The sequence below is a fragment of the Electrona antarctica genome, assembly GCF_951216825.1.
Source record: "Electrona antarctica genome assembly, chromosome: 2".
Classification (NCBI taxonomy): domain Eukaryota; kingdom Metazoa; phylum Chordata; class Actinopteri; order Myctophiformes; family Myctophidae; genus Electrona; species Electrona antarctica.
In genome coordinates, this window is record NC_136807.1 from 52,147,850 (window position 1) to 52,169,435 (window position 21,586).

The 21,586-nt window shown below is 42.8% G+C and overlaps 2 protein-coding genes across 2 annotated transcripts in view; both read right to left on the reverse strand.

Annotated features, from left to right (window-relative positions):
* The window catches only part of cttnbp2nlb (CTTNBP2 N-terminal like b), a 420,337-nt gene that overhangs the window by 172,928 nt on the left and 225,823 nt on the right, over positions 1–21,586 (reverse strand). The window lies entirely within an intron of this gene.
* Positions 1,487–10,117, reverse strand: LOC306941567 (uncharacterized protein). The gene is made up of 2 exons (XM_079527091.1): positions 9,859–10,117; positions 1,487–4,544 (listed from the first exon to the last, which is right to left on the reverse strand). The coding sequence occupies exons 1-2, from the start codon at positions 10,019–10,021 to the stop codon at positions 3,523–3,525; spliced, it is 1,185 nt and encodes a 394-aa protein (XP_079383217.1). The 5' UTR covers positions 10,022–10,117; the 3' UTR covers positions 1,487–3,522.

Sequence of the window (21,586 nt, forward strand, 5' to 3'; positions counted from 1 at the left end):
ATATTCAGTTGCAAATAAGTTTAGAGTTTACATAGTACACTTGCATGCATAAACTTTCCTTTATGATTATATCTGGTTTCAGTATTTATTCATAATGTATTTTCTCTATTATTAAGGTTATTGTAGTGGCCAATTTGTATTGGTGGTGGGGATGGGGGGCGGGGCGGGGTCACGAAACATGGCCAAAGCATTTCCGGGGGTCATGCCTGAAGAAACGTTGCATTAAAAATAAAAATACTCTTGTATTGAGCAAATATACAGTGTGCGGGTGTATTCTATTCCTTCCTATATGTCCACTGGCCTATACACCCGTGCAGATGCCTGACTTCTAGGTGTGCAAAGGTTTTTTCCAACAGGGAGTCCCCAGCCAAAAACGTTGAGAAACCCTGGTCTACAGAGCGTCGCCATGACGACGCCAGGCCCAGGAAATGAATCCCAATGCATTTTTCCCATAGACATTTCAAAAAGTATTTATTTAAAGACCTTTTAAGTGTTGTACGAAGCCAACTCGAGTCGTGACAAATCATGACAACAAACACAATATTTTGGACCAAACAAATAATTACAAAGAAGAAAAACAACAAAAAAAGTGTTGTATTGTCATGATTTGTAACGACAAGAGTTGGCTTTGTCCGCAGCGTAAACGTCTATAAATAAATACTTTCTGAAAAGTCTGGAGTTTGGAAGCACTCGTTTGGAAGCACTCGTCGTAAGTCACTGAACGGCCCTGTGTACCACCTGTTTCGAATTTGCACATAATGCAGGAGGCAGCAGCGACCAGTTAATAAAAACGAGTGCTTCCAAACTGCAACACTTCGAAAAAGAATCACATGCACATAATTTCTTGACAGAAAGTAGCTCATAACATGTCTACGGTGGATTTTTATGAAACAAAAACCCGGCAGATTGAAAGAGGATAATTCAAGCTTGGCCTAGAGCTGCAATGATGGTGAGTTTAATGTTGTTTAATACAAGCAGATCGCAAACGCAATTTGGATGAGTAGGGAGTCAATGTAGGGTATTGCAACTATAGATTCATCCTATTATTAAAAAAATCTAGAGTTGCGAATTGCGGCTAGTAGCATATATTAAATTTAACAATTGTATGCATGTGTAGGCAATGAGTAGGCCTATGATTTGACAAGTGGGCGCCATGATATTAAACTTAAATGGAGCTAGGCCAGTGACGTGGCCTATACATTCCTAGCCAAATTGCTATTGGTGAAATATCTAAAAATGGTTCAGTAATAATTAACATGGATTATATAAACATCTATATTATATTGGTCAAACTAAACACGGTGCAGAATATGCAGAAACCCATCAGATTAAAATTTCCAATCAGATTAAATACGCTAGCTAAAACATTTGACAAGCAATAATCAAAACACAACTAACACAATTATGTTTGGTTTTATATATATTTATTTGATATTATTTATTAGATCCATTACAGAGAGAGAGAGAGAGAGAGAGAGAGAGAGAGAGAGAGATGGAGTGCCAGTAAGTGGCATATACTATCACAGTAAAAACACTGTGGTTAATTTGCATCGAATAACTTAACTGTCCTGTGACAAAGGAGAAAAGCACTCGGTTAATAATTATGATAATAATGGATTGATTTCATTTCTAACACACTTGTTAGAATAACTAACTACATTTGTTAGAATCTCAAAGTGCTACAATGAGGAGAAGAAACATCACATCATGAAGAACATCTAAACGGGAACACAACATTTTAAATATAAGGGTATAATAATGCTTTGTTAAAAAGGAAAGTCTTACTCAGTTAACTAACTTAATCTGATTCTCCGACTACTATAACGCCATTGTTTCCGAACATTTCTTATGCATTTGTTTTATGTGGTATCAGATTGTTGTTCTCGCTCCCTTGTGGCACGTTCACATGTTTGAGGTACTGAGGGCATTGAGGGCAAGACTGCATTTACAATTTTGAATGTCATTCCCATTTTCAATAGCTTAACACATTCCTTGCCGTTACCGTAGGCGGAATTGTGAGGCAGGTGGCAGTGAAATGTTCAAAAAAGCAAGGAAGAAGAGCCACTTCCGCCCGACCCCGAAGTGATAGCCTCCATATCTGTAGTCTATATCCTCACTCTAGGCTGTGTACCAACACGCTGTGGATTAACTTTCTTAGCGCAAGCTTGGAATCATGTTATATAAGCTCCCAAACATTGTACTTTATCCCATTTTGAGCAGGAAAAACCCTAATAATCACATGCATGGGCGTTGGGCACGTGCATATGCGTGTGCACCGACGATCAGGATGTAGGCTTTTTCACCAAACTATAGGCTAGCAAAAAATTTCTGCCTTGGGTGACACGCGGCAAAGGTCGTCGGGATCGGGAGTCGAACCCACGACACGCCGGCAGGCTGGCTTAGCGGCCTAGGTGTCCGGACCGCTACACTAGCTGCCCGGGCCCTAGTCTAGTTCTTTATTTGTTGACGAAATTGTCAACATATTTAGTCTTAGTTTTAGTCACCATAGCTTAGTTTTTATTTCGTTTTCGTCAGTGAAAAAGGGAGTAAAAGGGTAGTCGACGAACATTTTTCGCCATAGTTTTAGTCGACAACATTAACACTACTTCGAAATATATTATGTTAGCCGATCTACAAGCTCACACATCGGCCGTTTCTTTGTAAAGGATGCATATTACTTGACGATTCGTTGTCACAAATGATTGTGATTAACACATGATTAACACATTAATCAATTGTGTTTTTTATTTTTTTGCATTTAACATTGTAACATTGAAATTACATTTATGTTTTTCTTGTAGGCTTTATTAACCAATAACTCAATCAAGTATAACCATGACTAAAATAGGCCATATTTAACACATTTCCCCGAATTTCGGATGTGCCGTTTCTTTCCCTCCACTTTTCCAAAAAACGCACAAGTGTGAAAACACCTTTACTGTATACTCAGAATGTTGTTTAAACCAGCGCACACAGTTGATCTGCAAGCTCACAACGTGCCACGAGGGAGCTTGTAGATCAGCTACACCAGTGTTACCTGCTCTCTGTCTACATGACATCTTTAGAGAGTCCTGTATGAGTTCTCTGGTGTTGTTTGAGATTACTGCTTGTGCGGAACCGTTTCCCACACTCGTCACAGGCGTAGGGCTTCTCTCCTGTATGAGTTATCTGGTGACGTTTGAGATGACCGTCTGTGCTGAACCAGCCAGAACCTAGTCCCACACTGGTCACAGGTGTAGGGCTTCTCTCCTGTGTGAGTTCTCTGGTGACATTTGAGATTACTGCTCAACCTGAACCGTTTCCCAGACTGGTCACAGGCGTAGGGCTTCTCTCCTGTATGAATGCTCTGGTGACTTTTGAGATGGCTGCTGATGCTGAACCATTTCCCACACTGGTCACAGTGGTAGGGCTTCTCTCTTGTAGGGATTATCTGGTGTCTTTTTAGATCACAGTTCTGGCTGAACCGTTTGCCACACTGGTAACATTGACAGCTACACAAGTCAAGTGTTACCTACTCTCTGATTACATGACATCTTTAGAGAGTCCTGTATGAGTTCTCTGGTGACGTTTGAGATTACCTGTCAAACTGAACCGTTTCCCACACTGGTCACAGGCGTAAGGCTTCTCTCCTGCATGAATTCTTTGATGACTTTTTAGATGACTGTTTCTGCTGAACCATTTCCCACATTGGTCACAGTGGTATGGTTTCTCTCCTGTATGAATTCTCTGGTGAGTTTTGAGATTACTGCTCGTGCTGAATCTAGTCCCACACTGGTCACAGGTGTAGGGCTTCTCTCCTTTATGATTTATCTGGTGATATTTGAGAGTACTTCTCCGGCTGAATCTGGTCCCGCATTGGTCACAATGGTAAGGCTTCTCTCCTGTATGAATTCTCTGGTGATATTTGAGAGTACTTCTCCGGCTGAATCTGGTCCCGCATTGGTCACAATGGTAAGGCTTCTCTCCTGTATGAATTCTTTGGTGATATTTGAGAGTACTTCTCCGGCTGAATCTAGTCCCACATTGGTCACAATGGTAAGGCTTCTCTCCTGTATGAATTCGCTGGTGTTTGTTTAGGTCACTGCTGTTCCTGAAGCTTATGCCACATTGATCACAGTTGTAGGGCTTCTCTCCTGCATGAATTCGTTGGTGACTTTTGAGATTACTGTTTCTGCTGAATCTAGTTCCACACTGGTCACAGTAGTAGGGTTTCTCTTCTGTATGAATTCTCTGGTGATATTTGAGATTACTGCTCGTGCTGAACCTAGTGCCACATTGGTCACAGTGGTAGGGCTTCTCTCCTGTATGAATTCTCTGGTGACTTTTGAGATGACTGCTCTGGCTGAATCTAGTCCCACACTGGTCACAGTAGTAGGGCTTCTCTCCTGTATGAATTCTCTGGTGCTTTGTCAGAGTACCTTTCATTCTGAACCTAGTCCCACACTGGTCACAGTGGTAAGGCTTCATGCCTGTGTAAATTATCTGGTGTTGGTTGAGATGACAATTTCTGCCGTAGATATGTTTGAGTTGGGCAGGAACGACATCTGGGATGGAGAATGAGGAGAGAGGAAAGAAACACAAATAGAATGTTTTAAAATAACATGCAAGCTGTGTTTGCGAACGCAGTGAGCATTTACTATGAGACCCAGCAGATCACGTCTGTGTGTGTGTGTGTGTCTGTGTGTGTGTCACGCTGTAACACCACCCGCCCACCACCAGAGGGCGCAGCTGTATCACACACAAAAACACACACACACATGCACGCACGCACGCACACACACACACACGCACGCACGCACGCACACACACACAAAAAACTTAACTTAAAAAAAAACTTAACTTAAAAAAAAAAAAAAAAGGAAAAACGCACACACAAAAAACTTAACTTAAAAAAAAACTTAACTTAAAAAAAAACTTAACTTAAAAAAAAAACTTACAAAGGAAAAACGCACACACAAAAAACTTAACTTAAAAAAAAAATTAAAAAGGAAAAACGCACACACAAAAAACTTAACTTAAAAAAAAACTTAACTTAAAAAAAAACTTAACTTAAAAAAAACTTAAAAAGGAAAAACGCACACACAAAAAACTTAACTTAAAAAAAAAATTACTTAAAAGACTTAACTTAAAAAAAAAACTTCAAACGGAAAAACGCACACACAAAAAACTTAACTTAAAAAAAAATTGACTTAAAAAAAACCTACAAAACAAACACGCACGCACGCACACATACACACACTAAAAAAATAACTTGAAAAAACATTTAATTACAAAAACGTAACTTAAAAAAACCCTTAAAAAGTACGTAATTTATTCTAATTGTTGTTATTGCAATTTACGAGCTGCGTTCGCTTCCCGCGTTTGCGCGTCTTACTTGTGTATTATTACCATCTGATAATGTCTGTACCGTCGGCGTCGCTGGTAACATATGACACATAACAATGCAGAATCACATGGCATCCAAAAACATCTAATGTCTGAGGCCATTTACCCTCAACATCTTATTTATAAGATGGAGTTTCTATTGTACATTACCATTAAAGCCAATACAACTATGTCTGTACATGCGTGCAGGATTATATAGTATCAAGAACAAAACAGATCATGGCTTGAATATTTATTTTTAAATGACCTAATTGATTTGAAAAGAGTACTGTTCCTTTTAGACTGACAAATGTGTAGCCTTTTAATGAATGCAGTCAGAAATATAGCTGCAAGCAGCAATAAGGCGGGACCAAGAAAGAAGACAATACGCAATAAGAACAACATGCACAAATAAGACTGACTAGCTGAGTTGTCGGTACCGGGATTTGAACTCACAACCTTGTGGACCGAAGGCAGGAGCTCTACTGACTGAGCTACACAGAGACAATCAGTGACTACATTGTAAACAGCAAAACCATTCAGTGATTTGGTAACAAGAATGTGTGTCCTCATTTTGGGCATGTCTTTATCCATTAGTGTGTTTTCACGCACAGTTAAAGTGTGTGTGCGTGTGCGTGTGCGCGCGTGCGTGCGTGCGTGGCTGCATGCGTGTGTGTGTTAGGCAGACAATCGTTCATAACCATGGATTTGGATTGAAGATCATCTCTTTAGTTTTTGTGGTGTTTAACATAAGGTGGCTATTATCACACCAGTCTTTAAAGTTATTGATCTCACTGATATAGCCCACAGGGCGTTCAACAATATGTACAAATAAGACTGACAAGCTGAGTTGTCAGTAGCTGGATTTGAACACACAACCTTGTGGTCCAAAGGCGAGAGCTCTACTGACTGAGCTAAATCTACACGGAGACAATCAGTGACTACAATGTAAACAGAAAAATTATTCAGTGTGTTTGATAACAATCGTGTGTCGTCGTTTTGGGGATGTCATTATCCATTACTACAGTGTGTTCGCTGTTCATGTTTTCACGTACAAAGTTCTCTTCAACTGGAATTTCGGATAATGGTCCATACATTGTGTGTAGAATGTTTCACGCAAATTGCTCAAAAAACCAGGCATACAATCAGGTATTAGCATTCTTCAAACTGCTCAAAATGGAGGGAAAACTGAGGGCGGAGCTTACTTTTCAAAGTGACAGATGTGTTCCCCATGAGTCAAGGAACATATGGAAACAAAGTGCCATGAATTTTGGCCAAACGAGGCATGAGTTATGACTGTTCAAAGGTTTAATTTTCAAATAATTGCCATAGCGCCCCCCTTTGACCAATTGGAGTAAGACTGGTTACAGGCCTATTTGGCATGACCCTCTACTATACTGTAAAGTGGCATAAGCAAATTACGCTTCATGTAGGTATTAGGGGCAGAAGAAGAAGTTTCACAAAACAGCAATTTTCATTGGCTCATAAAAACTTAATTTTTTCACTTAACAAAAATGTTGCTACGATTATTTGTCCGTATAGGTCCAACGTTCAAGTGTAGAAGTTTTCGTGCATTGTTATCAAAGATCCTGGGAGCAGATATATTTTAACTGTTTTTCATATAATTCAAAATGGCGGGTGATCTAAAGGTCAGAAGTCAAAAGTCAGAGCACGAAAGTTGTTCGGCATGAGGAGACACATATGTGTATCAAAGTGTCATTGCCAACGGTCAAACGGTTCATGAGCTATGCACGTTCAAAGTTAGCATTTTCAATTGAGCGCTATAGCACCACCATTTGGCCAATCGTCATGGGCTTCGCATAGTCACCGTTTGGCATGGCCCTCTACCAGTCTACCGCGTTTCGCAAAAAACGACTGCACGGTTCAGTCAGAACAGCTAAACAGCAATTTTTTTTTTCATTGGCTCATAAAAACTTCATTTTTTCATTTAACAAAAATGTGCTACGATTATTTGTCCGTATAGGTCCAAAGTTCACGTGTAGAAGTTTTCGTGCATTTTCATCAAAGATCCTGGGAGCAGATACATTTGAACTGTTTTTCATATAATTCAAAATGGCGGGTGATGTAAAGGTCAGAGGTCAAAAGAGGTCTCTCTCTCTCTCTCTCTAGGCACACACACACACACACACACCACTCAGGAGAGAGGAAATGGTATGTTGACATAAGTGAAGAAGTGCACAGTAGAAATGAAGACACTGCTACTAGTGGCCTTGTGACCTAGGCCTGTAACTTATAGAAAATACACACACACACACACACACACACACACACACACACACACACACACACACACACACACACACACACACACACACACACACACACACACACACACACACACACACACACACAGTTAAAGGCCAGAGCCTAGCGACCCCGGCTTCAGATATAGCCCCGTGCTTCCCCACGAAGAAAGCACACATACAGCCTCAGCAGACCCCCCCCCCCCCCCCCACCTCTTACAGGAAGGAATGGAGCAGAGAGCCCAGCTATCGTCGAAGAGGCACCCGTGGGAGGAGGGGGTCACAAACCTCCCCCCGCTATACGGCTCACGAGGCAACTCGTGGGTCTGTAGACGGAGCAATATACCGTCAACATGGGGCGCCTCTGAGATGGGCCTACAGTATGTTGATGGGCCCAATAAATCACCGCCTCCACGTCCAGCACCGCCAACACAGGCAGCGTTGGGACCGCCGATCCTGCAGCCTGAGTGGCCCAGTAAGGTGCGGGGGCACGCACCCAGCCAGGCGGTGGCTGACGCTTCTACGAAGAGCGGGTGGATCTACATTGGTTAAATTGAAATGTTACAATAACCTCTTTCCTGTAGTGTATTGAACAGGATGCAGGTGCGTGAACGTGTGAGGGCACAAACCGAGGTAGACGTGTCAAAAGGGCAATGAGGTTAAACAGACAGGAAGCCAGGGGCCCCTCTCAGAGTGGAGAGAGCGTGAACGAGCAGACTAAAATGTGTTCAAACTGGTAACACACACACACACACACACACACACACACACACACACACACACACACACACACACACACACACACACACACACACACACACACACACACACACACACACACACACACACACACACAGTATTATTCGGGACCATTTAAAGTGAGGCTTGCCAATTATCAGGCCTACGTGTGGCAGTTAAAGTGTTATCCCATGTCTAACCAATGACTAGTCTAAACTATGCACCCCACGGTGTGTTGATGTAAAACAGGGGTTCTCAACGTTTTTGGCCGGGGACCCCCTGAAATGCTTTGGCAATGTCTCGGGACCCCCGCCCCGCCCCCTCCCGACCCCCAATATAAATTGACTGCTACAATAACCTTAATAATAGAGACAATACACCATAAATGAATACTAAAACCAAATATAATCATTAGGGAAGGTTTATGCATGTACTATGTGTACTATATATGTACACATAGTAGGCTACATATGTCAGTTGCAAAATATATATATATAATTTTTTGAAAATAATTTGGGGACCCCCCAAAATAATTTGGCAACCCCCCTAGGGGTCGCGACCACGGGTTGAGAACCCCTGATGTAAAACAGTACATGGAAGAATGTAAAGCAATGAGAGTGTGTGTAAGGTCATAGGGCATACTAACAAAGCTAGTTTTGATTGATTGATTGAAGTATTTATAAACAGAATTACAGTACATTCAGACACAACTCTTGTTTACAGGAGGGTCCACCTTGTTCAATTCACAAATGGAACCAAAATGAACTCGTTAGGGTCCATTTGGTTCCATTTTAGAGTTACAGACCCCTAAGGGTCCATTTGGTTCCATTTGGTTCCATTTTCCATTTTAGAGTTACAGACCCCTAAGGGTCCATTTGGTTCCAAACTATCCTTGAGCTGGGGACCCCCTGGAACTCCCTCAAGGACCCCTGGAGGTCCCAGGACCCCACTTTGGGAACCACTGGTTTAAACGCATTATAATTAGGGCAGCGGTCACATTGAAATAAGGTATTAGTAGCAAGCATTACTGTATCAAGGGGTTTGTTCTTATATTGTGCTTATTAATGAAAACGGGTGTGGCCTTATGATTAAAGAACGTCAGCGAGCTGGAGTTAAATATCGCGCACATGCACACACACGGTTCAAGGTTGTACTTTATTGTTACATCTTGTGTACAGGTACATAAGAGTAAAACTTGTTTTTGTTTGGCTTCCATCAGACAATGCAGCAGCTTAAGATAACATAACCCTATAGGCTATCCCTCCATCAAACAGCACACAAAGGGATAGAATAAATTGGGCAAGAAAGAGCAAACAAGTAATAAGGGTGTCTATAGCGGTTTCCTTTGCCCGGTTTCGCTCTGTTTCACGCACGCACGCACACACACACAAACAAACTACAGAGTGCAGTTTAGTGCTCGGAGGAAGCATTACATGTGTTTTCTGTTGAAGAGGAAATCAAAGTGTACAGTGACATGAAAACATACACATACCTATTCTGTGTAACTTTATCACAGGCTGCTTCAGCATGGCTGCCTGGTAGATCTGTTCCTCCTCTATTCTGTGTAACTTTATCACAGGCTGCTTCAGCATGGCTGCCTGGTAGATCTGTTCCTCCTCTATTCTGTGTAACTTTATCACAGGCTGCTTCAGCATGGCTGCCTGGCAGAACTCTTCCTTCTCTGACACAGCAGCTGAAAAGCTGTTGGACGACGTCTCGCTTTTCTAAAAAAACCAAATAGTACATCTCCTTCGTCCTCTGCTCTGCTTCTTGACTGAACTCCACCCACTCTCCGCCCACTTCTTCTTCTAGTGGGGTTTATTGGCGGTTGGCAAACAAATCTGTGCATTACCGCCACCTACTGTACTCTTGGAGTTACTAATTACTATACTCTTACTACAAAAATAAACACCCGTGTATCCCATTCAACATTTGTCCGCTCTGTTGTGTGCATCCTACTCCGGGGTCGGAGCAGGCGTAAATCCCTCTCTCAGGATAGATAGATAGATAGATAGATAGATAGATAGCTTTATTGTCATTCAGCAGATACATAAAATGCATAAGAGAACGAAATGTCGTTTCACTGGCTTTTAGTATGCTATAGTTAAAAGAGAGCTAAAATACTATTAAAATCTAAACAAAATCTAAAATCCACTTTAAGAACAATAAATTAAAAAGCACCATTAGTTCATTGAGAGACATATATATATATTGCACAACAGGAGTCCTTATAGCAGCATATAGGGGGAAAAGCACTTGTTCAAAAGTCTAATGGCTTGGGGGAAAAAGCTCTTGGAAAATCTTGCTGTTTTACTTCCAATGCTTCGATACCTTCTGCCAGAAGGCAACAGAGTGAACAGTCCCTGGTGTGGGTGGGTGGGGTCATTCTTGATGTTGTTGGCCCTAGACAGACGGCGGTTGTGCGCAGTGTCCTTGATGGAAGGCAGTGATGTCCCGATGATTTTCTCCGCTGTCCTCACTACTCTCTGTACTGTTTTCCAGTCTGCTTCATTGCAGCTTCCAGACCAGACAGAGATGCAGTTTGTCAGGATGCTCTCTATAGTTCCCCTGTAGAAGGTAGTGAGGATGGGAGCGGGGAGTTGGGCTCTTCTCATCCGGCGCAGAAAGAACAGGCGTTTCTGGGCTCTCTTCACAAGAGAGGACGTGTTTGAGGACCATGACAGACTGTCTGTGATCTGTACCCCCAGGAACTTAGTGGTGCTCACTACCTCCACTGCCGTGTCCTCTATGAGGAGTGGTGAGTGGCTGCGCTGGTTCTTTCTGAAGTCAACAATGACCTCTTTTGTCTTGTTGACATTCAGGACCAGGTTGTGTGTGTTGCACCAGCCCACTAGCTGTCTCACTTCTTCCTTGTAGGCCGTCTCGTTGTCGTCCTTGATGAGGCCCACAAGTGTGGTGTCGTCCGCGTACTTCACCATATGGTTGGTACTGAACCTGGCACAGCAGTCATGGGTCATGAAGGTGAACAGCAGTGGACTCAGGACACAGCCCTGGGGAGAGCCAGTGCTCAGGGAGATGACGCTGGAGTTGTTATTTCCGACTCGGACAGATTGAGGTCTGTTCGTTAGGAAGTCCAGCAGCCAGTTACACAGGGGAGGGCCCAGACCCAGGGGGAACAGTTTGTCTACCAGTTGCTGGGGTATAATAGTGTTAAATGCTTAACTGAAATCCAGAAACAGCATGCGCACACTGGTGTTCTTACCCTCTAGATGGGCCAGGCTCCGATGAAGAACAGAGGCAATAGCATCGTCTGTGGAGCGATTAGCACGGTAGGCAAACTGGAACGGGTCGAATGTGGGGGGGAGTCTGGAAACTATGTGAGCCTTCACTAGCCTCTCAAAGCACTTCATCATTATGGGGGTGAGTGCAACTGGGCGGTAGTCATTGAGAGATGTTATTGTGGGCTTTTTTGGCACTGGTATTATTGTAGCAGCTTTGAATCATGAAGGGACGACAGCCTGGTTTAGTGACAAAGAGCGAACATTTGAGACAAGAATGGATGGAAGGGGAGTTCTGTGTGGATTAGCTCTCAGCTTCGCCGTTAGCCCACGGCGGCTCCCCCGCTTCCGCCTCCTGTCGCACCGTCTCCATCTCCTCCTGAGCCCGCCAGTGCTGCTACGCGACACCGCTACTTCGCAGGCCTCTGGGTCTCGGCGCCTTAGCAACGCGAGGCTCTGCAGAGCGTCCTTAGTTACCGTCTCTACTGTCACAAAACGGCTGGACCCCCGTAGTTCTAAAACGAACGTCCGATCATATGTCACTTTAGCAATGTGGCGCTTTGTGGATTTATGTATTGCCTCTACGGCGTCTACGCTATGAGCTATACTGTGAGCCAGTGTGGCCGCCGCCGAGCCGGGCGGCGCCATTGCGCCATTATTAACGCAATATCCAGATCCTCTCCACTAACATCCATCACGTCCAGAAACCTTCTCGCTGCATCTAAAATCATTTTAATTCTTTCTGACTTGCTTTTTATCTCCACCGCACAATTGATCACCATGGCAATTAATGAATGCAAGGAATCTTTTCTTATCCATATAGACACCCCTCTCAGTTCCATTCACTTTTTCCCTCAGATGAGGTTCCTGTTCAGCCTGATGTGAGACCATCTTTTCATTGCTCCCCTCCACTCTCTTAACCGCTTCAGCGTATGACAGCTTCGTGTTGCAAGTATTTGTAGGACAGATAGTCAGGAGAGATATGCTGTGCTCAGTGGCTTTTATTCTCTGAAAGCCGGTAGTGGACATAACAGCATTGCAACGACAACAACAGCTTCATGTGACTCAGCCAGATATAACCTACAGAGGCAGTAACATCCGGGGACCACAGGGTGGGGCCGTAGCCTAGCTAGAGCACCCTGTAACACTTCTTTCCTGCTCTGATCTTACTCACTTGGATCTCCTTCACTTTCCTGGGACACTGTGCCGACCCTACGTAGTGCTCACCTCCACAATGTAGGCACTTTGCTGGTTCCCGTTTCTCTCTGCATTCCACCTTGCAGCTTTCCACCCCACATCTCCCACACCTCTTACTTCCCCTGCAAACAGCCGCGACATGCCCGTACTGTTGACAGCAAAAACATCGGAGCGGTGCTCTTTCGTAGGGCCTGACCCTAACTTACACAATCCAAATTGCTCTGGCAATGTATCCCTGTTAAATCAAGCTAGCGCATATAGCGTCAAATCAACAGTAGTCCTGAGCTAGCCGGAATACATTCTACCGAGGATGAACAAATTGAGACAGAGAACAGATATGCCTTTGCTCTTTAGTCCATGGCCGAGAGAGCAGTGTGTTTATTTTCACTTCCTTATATGCAGATCACATGATCACGTGACCGGTAACAGGTCACGTGCTCTCAATAAAGGAATATATAATTATACATACAAAGATATATATATACAGGCAATTAATGATCATACATTCCAACACCCCCACTTGATCGTGAATTTGGTACACATAGAAATAACAAAAAAGAACCCTTGAAAGAGAAACAAAAAAAACCTTGGACTGTATGTTATTCTCCAAACATGAAACCCTCAAAATTCCTCAATTGACACAGCCTGGCTGGTTTTGTCATAACATCGGCAACCATTTGTTCAGTTGGACAATACTCGAGAATCACTTTACCATCATTGACAGTTGATCTTACAAAGTGGTATCTTATGTCAATATGTTTTGACCTCTGTCTCTGTACAGGATTTTTAGCTAACGCTATTGTACCTTGATTGTCCTCGTAAATCTTTGGCTGCGTGTAATGAAATCCATCAATACATTGTAACAATTGAATCAAATACAAACACTCTTGTAGAGTTGCCGCTAAAGCCATGTACTCAGCTTCACAAGTTGAAAGTGCTACGGTGTATTGCTTTTTAGACCTCCATGAAATCAAAGGGCCCTCTGGGTTTAGGCTGACACAATAACCACTAGTGCTACATCTGTCACTTGCATCTTCTGCCCAGTTTGCATCACTATATGCTATCAAGCCTAGTTCCTCACATTTCCTATAGCATAAGGATTTTTCCCTGGTTCCCTTCAGATATCTCAGCACATGTTTCACTGTGATCCACTGCTCTTCTGTTGGTTTAGAAAAATATTGTGAAAGTTTTCCCACTACAAAACTCAGATCTGGCCTGGTACAAGTAGTCAAGTATATTAGACTACCCACAACTTCCCTGTATTTTCTCACATCCCCCAATGACTCACTGCTGTCAGTGTAGTTCAGTTTTGCCTCACAGGGTGTTGTTCTTGGCTTGCAGTCCTGCATGTCAAATCTAGTCAATATTTTGTCAACATATTTCCTTTGTGACATAGTCACACAATGTTCACCTTGTTCAAAATCAATACCAATTAAATGTTTGCCTAAGTCTTTCATTCTGAATTTTGCTGTAAGCATTTCTTTGACATCAATCATCACATTGTCATCACTTGCTGCAATTATTATATCATCGACCCAAAATAAAATGAATACCTTTTGATCCTTCATTTCCCTTGTGTAAACACAATAATCAACTGGGTTCTGAACAGTGTTGGGCATCGTTACTTTAGAAAGTAACGTCGTTAGGTTACTGGATTACTGCCCATAAAAATAATCCCTTACCGTTACAAATTACCTTCTGAGAAAAGTAAAAGGTTAGATTATTTTCCGTTATTTTCCGTTACCCGACAATTAAAACCCATTTTTGAATGCTTGCGCAAGTTGGTTACATTGTATTAGGCTACTGCCTACCGTCATTGCGCCGCATTATCACGGCCCGGTTAAAAACGAGAATGATACACACCATGAACTGACCATAGACAATATCCCCTTTACAGCTCTCTCTTTATTAATGAATATAATTTGCCACAATCGGCACGTAGGACTGGACAGAAAGAGAGTGCAGAGAGTACACTAGAATATGCCATACTAGGCTGTTGCGCTGCGCTCTGATGCCCTCTCCACGCCGCGCGCCGTGGCGCATGAACAATAACAACAATCCACGTGGACCCACGACGACCCACGTATGAATTAGATAGTTTATAAGCAATGGCACGGCGGCCATCCTTGCAGGCAGTGACAGTAACAGAATGAGAATCCTGTAGGCAGTAACCTGTTCATTTTGGGGGGGCAACAACAACAGCCTGTTGTTGATGATGAATGATACTATGAAACTTAACAATTCATTAACTAGTACTCACCTAATGACGCCGCCACGGAGGATATACCATGTTAAACGTAATTCCAAAGTGTTTAGCCTACATTGTTTAAGTCATAGACGCATGCGGTTTTCATGAACTTTGGCTAAAAGCATGTTGTTATTATTATTCCACTACCACCCGGCACTTCTAGTCGACTAGACTGTCATGGCAGCTGGCTACAACCGAAACAACTTCCTCTTCAAAATAAAAGCTACATGTAACAATACTTTTATTTCTTAAGTGAACTACAGGATGTAGTAGACGCAGGATGTATAGTACATGGTATAGTGGGCTTGGAAGGATAACTCACACAGAAGGCAGGAGAAATAGACTCCACGGGCAGTCGGGGCTTTATTATTTTTTAAATCTTGCCAACAAAATGAACAGGGACACATTATAGTAACGGGATTACTTTTTTGGAAATGTAACTAGGTAACTAACTACTAAATTGCAAAACTAAAAAATCATGCAACATCTTGTTCCAATTTCTCCCTGATTGTTTTAAACCATACAAAGATGTATTTAGTTTACACACCAGCATGTCCCCATTCTCAGATGTAACTTCATATCCCTCTGGTTGTCTCATGTAAATCTCAAAATCTATTGGTGCATGCAAATAGGCCGTTTTGACGTCCATTTGGTGTAAGATCATATTCTCTTGTGCTGCCTTTTGCATCAATACCCTCACACTAGTCTGGTTTGCCGTTGGTGAAAAAGTCTCTTCATAATCCACACCTGGTTTTTGATTGAAACCTTTGGCTACATAACGTGCCTTGAATTGTTTAGATTCATCTGCATTTGTTTTTAAAGCATACACCCATCTACCCCCCACTACTTATTTGCCTTCTGGCAGTTTAGTCAGGGTAAACGTGTCATTTTCCTTTAGTGATTCAATTTCCTCATCCATAGCTCTTGCCCATAACTTAGAGTCAGGTGATGCCATTGCCTGCTTTACTGTGTGTGGCACATCACAAATGACTCTATAACAATAATCAAAGGTTATGTCATCTAGGTCATCAGATTTTACTTGACACTCATAATCCTTTAAATACTGAGGTGGTTTCACTTTTCTTCTGGGATATGTTGCACTCTGGCCACTGTCACCTGCCTGAGCACTGACCAAATCATCCATCTCCCCTGCTTCTTGTTCCTGTATCTCACTGGTTTGGCCATCTTCACCTGCCTGAACATTTGCCAAATCACTCATTTCAACCACAACCTCTTGTTCTTGTGTCTCGTTAGTTTCCCTATCTTCAGGGAGGTGGTTTACAGTCCTTCCCCCACTGCAATCATCATCCCAATCTGTTTGGGTCTGAATCTCAATGACATTCCTTTGAATGAACTTTACCAATCTGTGCTTAGTTACCTTCCCAGTGTAGGGATAAAACACTAAATAGGCTGGGCTATTTTTATCATATCCTACAAATATCCCTTTTTCACATCGTGAATCCAACTTTTTCTTATTTTGTTTATATGCATAGCATGGGGACCCAAAAGTTCTCATTCTTGAAAGGTTTGGCCTCTTTCCTGTCAGCATGTAATATGGGGTCTGTCCTACACGCTTATTGAAACATCTATTTCGAATAACAGCAGCCGTCATTACCGCATATGTCCACAATTCCCTTGGTAATTTGCACTCAATCAGCATACATCTGGCCATCTCAAACAGCGTTCGCCAATTTCTTTCAGCTGTCCCATTCTGATGGGGTGAGTATGGAGCTGAGGTCTCATGTCTAATGGACTTTCCGCTTAACAATGCCTGAAAGTGACCAGAAGTATACTCAGTACCATTATCCGAACGAATACACTTAATTTTCCCATAAGGTGAAACATCGGCAATGTACTTCTCTGTAGCTTGGACTGTGTCACTCTTAGATTTCAAGAAATAAACAAAAGTAGCTCCTGAATAGTCGTCAGTAAATGCTAAAGCATATTTGAATCCGTCTTTAGCCGTTGGATCAATTGGTCCAGATAAATCAGTGTGTACAAGTTCTAGTGCTGCTTTAGCTCTTTGGTCTGGTTCTCTATTTCGGCTCTGAGCAAATTTACCTTCTATACACACATCGCATGACAACTTGGAAATATCAACCTTGCCTTTAATTTCCATACCATCAGTTACATTCTGCAATTTTAACACATCTTCGTAGTTGCAATGTCCCAGAATCTCATGCCACGTCTTGATGTCATAGCACCCATGACATTCATCAACATCAATACTCTCATCAACGGTGTTTACATAAAACAACCTGTCATGTACCTTAATGTCGAATGTCGTGCCGTCTCTCTGGATGAACTTGTTCTGTCCCTCTTTGAAGATGAATGTGGCTCCATTTGATGTTGCTGCGTTGACTGAGAAAATGTCTTGGGGAAACGATGGAACATACAGCGCCCCCTTCAGCATCGTTTCCACCTATCGACCCTTGGTATCTCTCAGGTTAAACACTGCAGTACCTCTCTTCAGTGCTACGCCAGAGGCCCTCACTCCATCAGCCATCTCCAGAACATTCCTCCGTGGCTCGAAATTCTCATCGAAGTTTCGGAACTTCTTCACGTCGGTCACAATATGTGACGTAGCCCCGGTGTCGACCATCAGCCCTCTGCTCAGAGTATTACTCAGACAAAGTCTCTGCTTCGGTCTCCCGGCGCCGTCCGAGTCGCGGTTCACCTGGCCCACCTTGAAGGCGAACGTGTGCTCCTCTTCATCCTGCGTCACAATGACGTTGTCTTTTCGTCTTCTCCGTCTACAGTTGGTGTCGTTATGTGTTGGACTTCTGCAAAGACTGCACCACTGTCTCTGTTCTCTCTGACCAGCAGCATCTCCGCACTCAAACGATTTGTGCCCCCTCTGGCCGCAATTATAACAGGACAGTCTCATGTCGTTGTCCTTGCTTCTTAGTCTCATCACGCTGTCATCCCCGGAACTGCTACTGAACCTTTCAGTGATCTCGTAACTCCTCAGTTTGGCCTTAAAGTCGGCGAAGGTGATCCTGTCGTCACTTTGTGTGATGTGGATGGAAAATGGCTTATACGATTCTGGCAGCCCCTTCAGAACCATAGCTGTTAGCAAGCCATCACTCAAAGTCTCTTCCGCATTCCTCAGTGCCGTGATAGCTATTTCTGCTCGTATAATATAGTCTGTCATTGTTTCATCTGCAGTCTTCCGGAGCGACGTCAGCTCTGTGTACAAACTGATCACCCTCGGTTTCCCCTTGCCCGCATAGTGATCTTTCAGAATCTGTAACGCCTTTCTTCCGTCATCCGCTGCCTTACGCATAACCAACGACAAACTTGTATCATCGAGCACTTGAACCAGTTCAGCGTATGTGTTTTCATTTTTCTCTGCGTCCTCAGCGGCTTTCACCTCGGCTGCAGCGTCTCTTACTGCGGCCTCATCTGCATCGAGTATTTCTTCGTTGTCGATATCGGGCTCGTACAGTATAGTGTCTTTCAGCCCTTTCAGCCGGAGGTAACCGAGAAATTTTACCAACCATAATTCAAAGTTCCTTTCATCTCCGTCAAAACGAATTCGGCTCCATTGGCTACTGTTGTTCATAATACTGGGCTCCATGACCTGTTAAATCAAGCTAGCGCATATAGCGTCAAATCAACAGTAGTCCTGAGCTAGCCGGAATACATTCTACCGAGGATGAACAAATTGACACAGAGAACAGATATGCCTTTGCTCTTTAGTCAATGGCCGAGAGAGCAGTGTGTTTATTTTCACTTCCTTATATGCAGATCACATGATCACGTGACCGGTAACAGGTCACGTGCTCTCAATAAAGGAATATATAATTATACATACAAAGATATATATATACAGGCAATTAATGATCATACATTCCAACAATCCCCTTCAAACGTTAAGCACATTGATGTGGTTTCCTCCCGTACCCCGTCTCTGAACCGTGTCATTCTGTTCTCCTGACATACATAGTCGACATATTTGGCAAATGCTCCCTTCTTCACTGACTGTATATTTGTATGTCTTGAACTGTGCTGATTAACTGAAAAATGGAACATTGGAGCTTGATATGTACAAAAGTATTGGCATTAAAAAATGTACTTATAGTAGTACCACTACTACCAAATATTGGCATGTTGGCAAGTCATTGAGGCTTATTGTCGGTATCAGCCAGGGAGCGGGAGTCTATCCCCGTTTCACAATGCAGTAGACCTCTGGGAGATGGAGTCTATCCCCGGTTCACAATGTGCTAGACCTCTGGGAGATGGAGTCTATCCCCGTTTCACAATGCAGTAGACCTCTGGGAGATGGAGTCTGTCCCTGTTTCACAATGCAGTAGACCTCTGGGAGATGGAGTCTATCCCCGTTTCACAATGCAGTAGACCTCTGGGAGATGGAGTCTATCCCCGTTTCACAATGCAGTAGACCTCTGGGAGATGGAGTCTGTCCCTGTTTCACAATGCAGTAGACCTCTGGGAGATGGAGTCTGTCCCTGTTTCACAATGCAGTAGACCTCTGGGAGATGGAGTCTATCCCTGTTTCAATGTGCTAGACTCCTAGACCTCTGGGAGATGGAGTCTATCCCCATTTCAATGTGCTAGACCTCTGAGAGATGGATTGCTGAGGTGGAGCGCAACACCTACCATCAGCTCCCAGTACTTACCGCACGACATCACACCGTGCTCCTCATGCGCTCAGTTGCCGGTGCTCGGGATCGAACCCGTGGCCTTGCGGTCGAAAGGGGAGTGCTCTACCGACTGAGCTACCCGGACACAAATGGCAGATCTACAAGCTCACAGCATTTAATATTGTAGATCTGCTTTTTTGAATAGTCAAAGTATTAGATAGTTATAATTGATTTTTTGTATTTATAAAATCTGCAAAGTAAGAATAAACTAAAGCTGTCGATGTCATTGTTGTGGAGTAGAAGTAGCAAAAATGGAAAGTAAAGTAAAAGTAACTAAAAATGGTACTGTGCATTGTAAGTACTTGTATATTACTTCTACTTGATTAAATGTACTTAGTTACTTTGCAATGACTGACGGGCTATACAGGCATCACCAGCTGTACTAATTGCTACAGTGCAGCGACATGGGATGATATATATGGTCTTGAAAATGTTTACATCACACAGCTTAGATTGTTGGATTAAATCGGAGAGCAGATCTGTGCGAACTTGGTGATGTAAATAAATATATGCAGTGTATTCATTGCACGTTCATGGAATGTAAATCTACATAGCTCAATGAAAGAGCACTTGTCTCTGAACCACAAGGTCGTGGGATCGAATCCTGACATAAGCAACTCAGCATATGAGCAGTCTGGCTCCCTGGGTTCCCCAATCTGGTTTACAAGAGCTTTGTAATAGACACAAGACTTGTGTTTCTTTGCTGTTGCTATACCTTTTACAGTAAATGGCATGCATGGCCATTGACAAGGCATTGTGCGTTTGAGGTTAAATATTTTAGAAAACTGCAACTTATTCCAAAGTAATAAACTCAAGCGTGCAACAACAGTAATTGTTTCTTGGTGAAAGTAGTGTTAAAAGTTAAATATCTAAAAGATGACAAAACATTTCAAAGTAAAAAGGTCTGCAGGTCTGCAGGTCTGTGTGTCCAGACTAGAGTATGCTGTTTTAGTTTTTTTGTTTCTTTGTGTGTGAATGGAGTTTCCAGGTGACTGTAATGAAGAAGTTGTAATGTACCAAAATCCTCCATTGACTTCCAATATAATTGTAAAGTAAAATATTTATAAAACTACAAAACATTTAAAATATTCATGTACACCCGTGCAATTCCACAGTAAGCTGAACATTACGTTTTCTAAGTGAAAGTGTGTAAGAGTAGTTATACGTGTCCAAAGCTTTGAGCCTAAGATATTACACAGGTGCAGCGACCCCACAATTATATTATAGTGGGATATATAGCTCCTTTACATCTCTTGAGTGAACAAAAACAAATGTGACCTTTTTCTTCAAACTCGTATAGTTACAATACTTTCAGAGATTAAAAAATCACACCCGTGTGAACTGAGTGGTGCAAATCCCCCCCCCCCCCCCCTTGCCTCATTAGCAGGCAACAGTGCATTACTATCTTTCTGTCTCTGTTTCTGGCACAACAGCGCCCCTACTTGTACTCATGAGTCACACATGAGTCACACACAAACATAGGTTAACACGAGTCACAAAGTCACAGACATTGCTGTTCCTTGGAGTGGTTGCACCACTCAAAAAACTAGGTAATGAGTTCCATCATTTCCATGCAACCATTGCTCTGTAATGGACTGTTCTTTGTTTAACATTGGTTCTACATGAAGGGAACAGGATCCCACTCTTTGACTGCTAATTAAGTCACTGTTTCCTCTAGACAGAAGCTGATAGTGGGAGGAGCTTTGCACGCATGCATGCCCACTCATGCAGCAAACTTTTTTTCTGTTTTTCTTTCTTTTCTATTTGTTGTTTTTTGCAGTTTTTTGCAGTTTTTTGGCCTTTTTTGGCCTATTCGTGGCCGCATAGCGCATACTAAAAATCTGTGGTGGCCCTTCTACAGAACAGGATCTG